The 2,914-nt window shown below is 34.1% G+C and overlaps 1 protein-coding gene across 2 annotated transcripts in view; it reads right to left on the reverse strand.

The window, feature by feature from the left end:
* The window catches only part of LOC107741202 (butyrophilin-like protein 2), a 10,680-nt gene extending 8,122 nt beyond the window's left edge, over window positions 1-2,558 (reverse strand). For both annotated transcript variants that reach the window (XM_016553839.1, XM_016553840.1), the window contains exons 1-4: window positions 2,513-2,558; window positions 1,675-2,013; window positions 1,426-1,463; window positions 588-612 (exon numbers count right to left, since the gene is read on the reverse strand). In XM_016553839.1, the coding sequence (XP_016409325.1) occupies window positions 588-612; window positions 1,426-1,463; window positions 1,675-2,013; window positions 2,513-2,531 (421 nt within the window). In that variant the 5' untranslated portion in view covers window positions 2,532-2,558. The remainder of the gene's footprint in view (window positions 1-587; window positions 613-1,425; window positions 1,464-1,674; window positions 2,014-2,512) is intronic.
* Window positions 2,559-2,914: the final 356 nt, after the last annotated feature.

Consider the following 2,914-nt stretch of genomic DNA (forward strand, 5'->3'; position numbering starts at 1 on the left):
CTCACACTCTCACACACACACACACACAGATTTATGAACTCACATAATGGTTTTGAAGGAAGTCTTATTTGATCAAAAATGCAGTAAAACCAGTAATATTGTGAAACAATTTGAAATAAATTTTCTATTTTAAATTTGTATTTTAATCTATTTTTTGTTCTATTTTAAAATATAGTTAATTCCTGTGATGCAGAGCTGAACTTTCAGCAGCCATTACTCCAGCCTTCAGTGTCACATGACTCTTCATAAATCATTCATATGCACTGATTTGGTGCTCAAGAAACATTTCTTTTTATCAATGTATATATATATATATATATATATATATATATATATATATATATATATATATATTTTAGGGATCTTATCTATTCACAAACAGTTTGTAACACTCCAAAGAGAAAGGAAAACTTGAAATCGCATCATATGACCCCTTTAAAGTGCACTGTCATATACCCCAGGCTGCTCGTCTGGATGGCTTAGATCTGATTTGATGTACTGTGATGATAATTCTATCATCAAACACCAAACTTCTGAACAGTGGTGTATGTTTTATAAGGATGACAAAGAGTTTTAAGACAACTTACTGTTGCTTTCTCCCATTTTGTGATTCTGATTGGGGAAAAAAATAATTTACTTTAGCTCGTCTGAACATAAAACACAAGGATTTATTTACACTGATTCCTTACAATGAAAAAAATCACAACACAAAGCTTACTAAATTTCTTGCAACGTTGACATTTATGTATTTAGCAGATAATGTTCCTGTTGCTCGCCTTATTTTAAAAAGAAAATGCTATTGAGATCTTTGATAGCTTTCCAAATATCTAGATTATTTTATATGTTTGCCTTATTTTTGTGTGTGTCATATTAAATAATTAAGCTTGTTAATATTTTTCATTCTTGACTTCTGGAACACAATCCAACAGTACATACATAAATACTTTTTGATTATCGGGACTGGTTTTGCCAGTTTAGTCTTGGTTCCTGTATTCAACCACATCATCTCAGTAAGCTTTTCATATACACAGTTCCCAAAAATCTTTGTTTTATATTTGCACATTTTTCTTATTTTGAAAAACATTGTTAGTATCCTGTTGAGGCTACTTGCAACTGTACTGTATTGTCTCTTGGGTATTGTACTGTATTGAGTCTTGGTTACCAGTTAACATACTTCTATACAGGTGTATGCCTCCTTTGGCAAGAACTGTAGTTATAATTTGTTTGAGCCTTGTTTCCTGTTTCAAGACCAGTGGTATACCAGTTTCACGTCCTATGAATCTAGCTTTACGTTCTTTATAATTTAACTACATTTTGTATAACATGCAATGTACAGGCCTCTATATTTTCTTGTATATTGTGTTATACTGTGCTATATGTTGTATGTTACATTCTTCATAAAAAGAATGATAGGTGCTGTCTTACCACTGTAAAGAAGCTCTGGTCCTTGAAAATAGCAGAGACTGCATATGTCAACAAAGAAAATTGTTAATTGGACAGACTGCTATTTATTAAACTCTAATTTATTAATTACTATAGGTATGTTTGGAACTGCAGACTACCATACCACTACTTATATTAATTCTACGCAGGACTTAAGGCATATTTACATTAGTCTTACAACCGAGTGTACATCTAGCTTGTGCAACAGGCGCATCAGTGGAATGAGCTTACCTTCTTCTGCTACATTTACTGTTATTTGCTGGGTTTCATTTCTACTGATGACTCGGCATATGTAAACTCCCAGATCTGACTCTCTGAAGTCTGCCACTCTTAAAGACACATTCCCTCTCGGCAGGTCATTAATGAACAGACTCGCTCTGCCCTCATAGCCAACACTCTGTGTCATCTCTCGGTTCTTATAGGCACAAATACAAGACATCTCGCCAAACCAAGTAATCTCCATGTCTACGGCACTGAGTGCAGGAGACAAGTGGCACGACACAGTGAGAGTAGATCCCGAATTAATCTTAACTCTTTCACCTCTTTCAGGAATAACAAGCTGAAAGTCATCTGTGAGGGAAAAGACAGATGGGCAAGATTCAAATATCACCTGTGCTGTGATTTTGTTTAAAAGGTTTATTCCTACAATTCAGTCTTTGAAGTACGTTTGATCATGATTTTTGTGGTTGAACTCTAGTTCCTCCATCTATAAAGGTAGTGGCCATCTTGAAAGTATAACAATGTCACCGCTTAAGTACCAAACATTTCAAAATGTCAAATTGATGTAGTCAGACAACATATTAGGAGCTTACACAAGAAGTCTTACACATTAAATGCTAGAAGCCTAGTAATATAAAATACAGAAATATATGAAGATTCAGACACCAAAAGATACGGAATTGCAGTAACAACCCAATGCAATACAACATAAAAAAATGTAACCAATCTCAATCTATAGTTGTGCTGAAACAGCACTCCCCCTGCACCCCAAACACAACCCACCTTAGGTTTTGATTAACAACTAAAAATGATGAGAGTAGTAGTTAAGAATTAATTGAAGAGAACTTACTGCTACTTCTCGCTGCCATGCTTCTTTTCTAAAACAGGAAGAAAACACATCTAGTGAGAGAGAAGACTGATTTTATTCTCACACAAACTGCTGACATAACTACATTGAAAAAAAAGTCTTATGCAAGCCAACACGAGTTTTTCGAGTGCTTACATATGTGGAAACCATAAATGAGGTGAGGAGGATATGATAAAAAAGCTAAAGATTTCCACTACATTATACACAAGATAAAGCAAGGAATATATTCAAAAATATATATATTTAGTTTTTCACTTAATTTATTTTTGATATCCCAAAATCACAATGTTTGCAAAAACACTAAATGCTTTGAATTTCAGTCTCTCTCTCTCTCTCTCTCTCTCTCTCTCTCTCTCTCTCTCCCTCTCTCTCTTTTTCTCTTTC

Source organism: Sinocyclocheilus rhinocerous, unplaced genomic scaffold (assembly GCF_001515625.1).
Source record: "Sinocyclocheilus rhinocerous isolate Xijiao unplaced genomic scaffold, SAMN03320098_v1.1 scaffold615, whole genome shotgun sequence".
Taxonomy (NCBI): Eukaryota; Metazoa; Chordata; class Actinopteri; order Cypriniformes; family Cyprinidae; genus Sinocyclocheilus; species Sinocyclocheilus rhinocerous.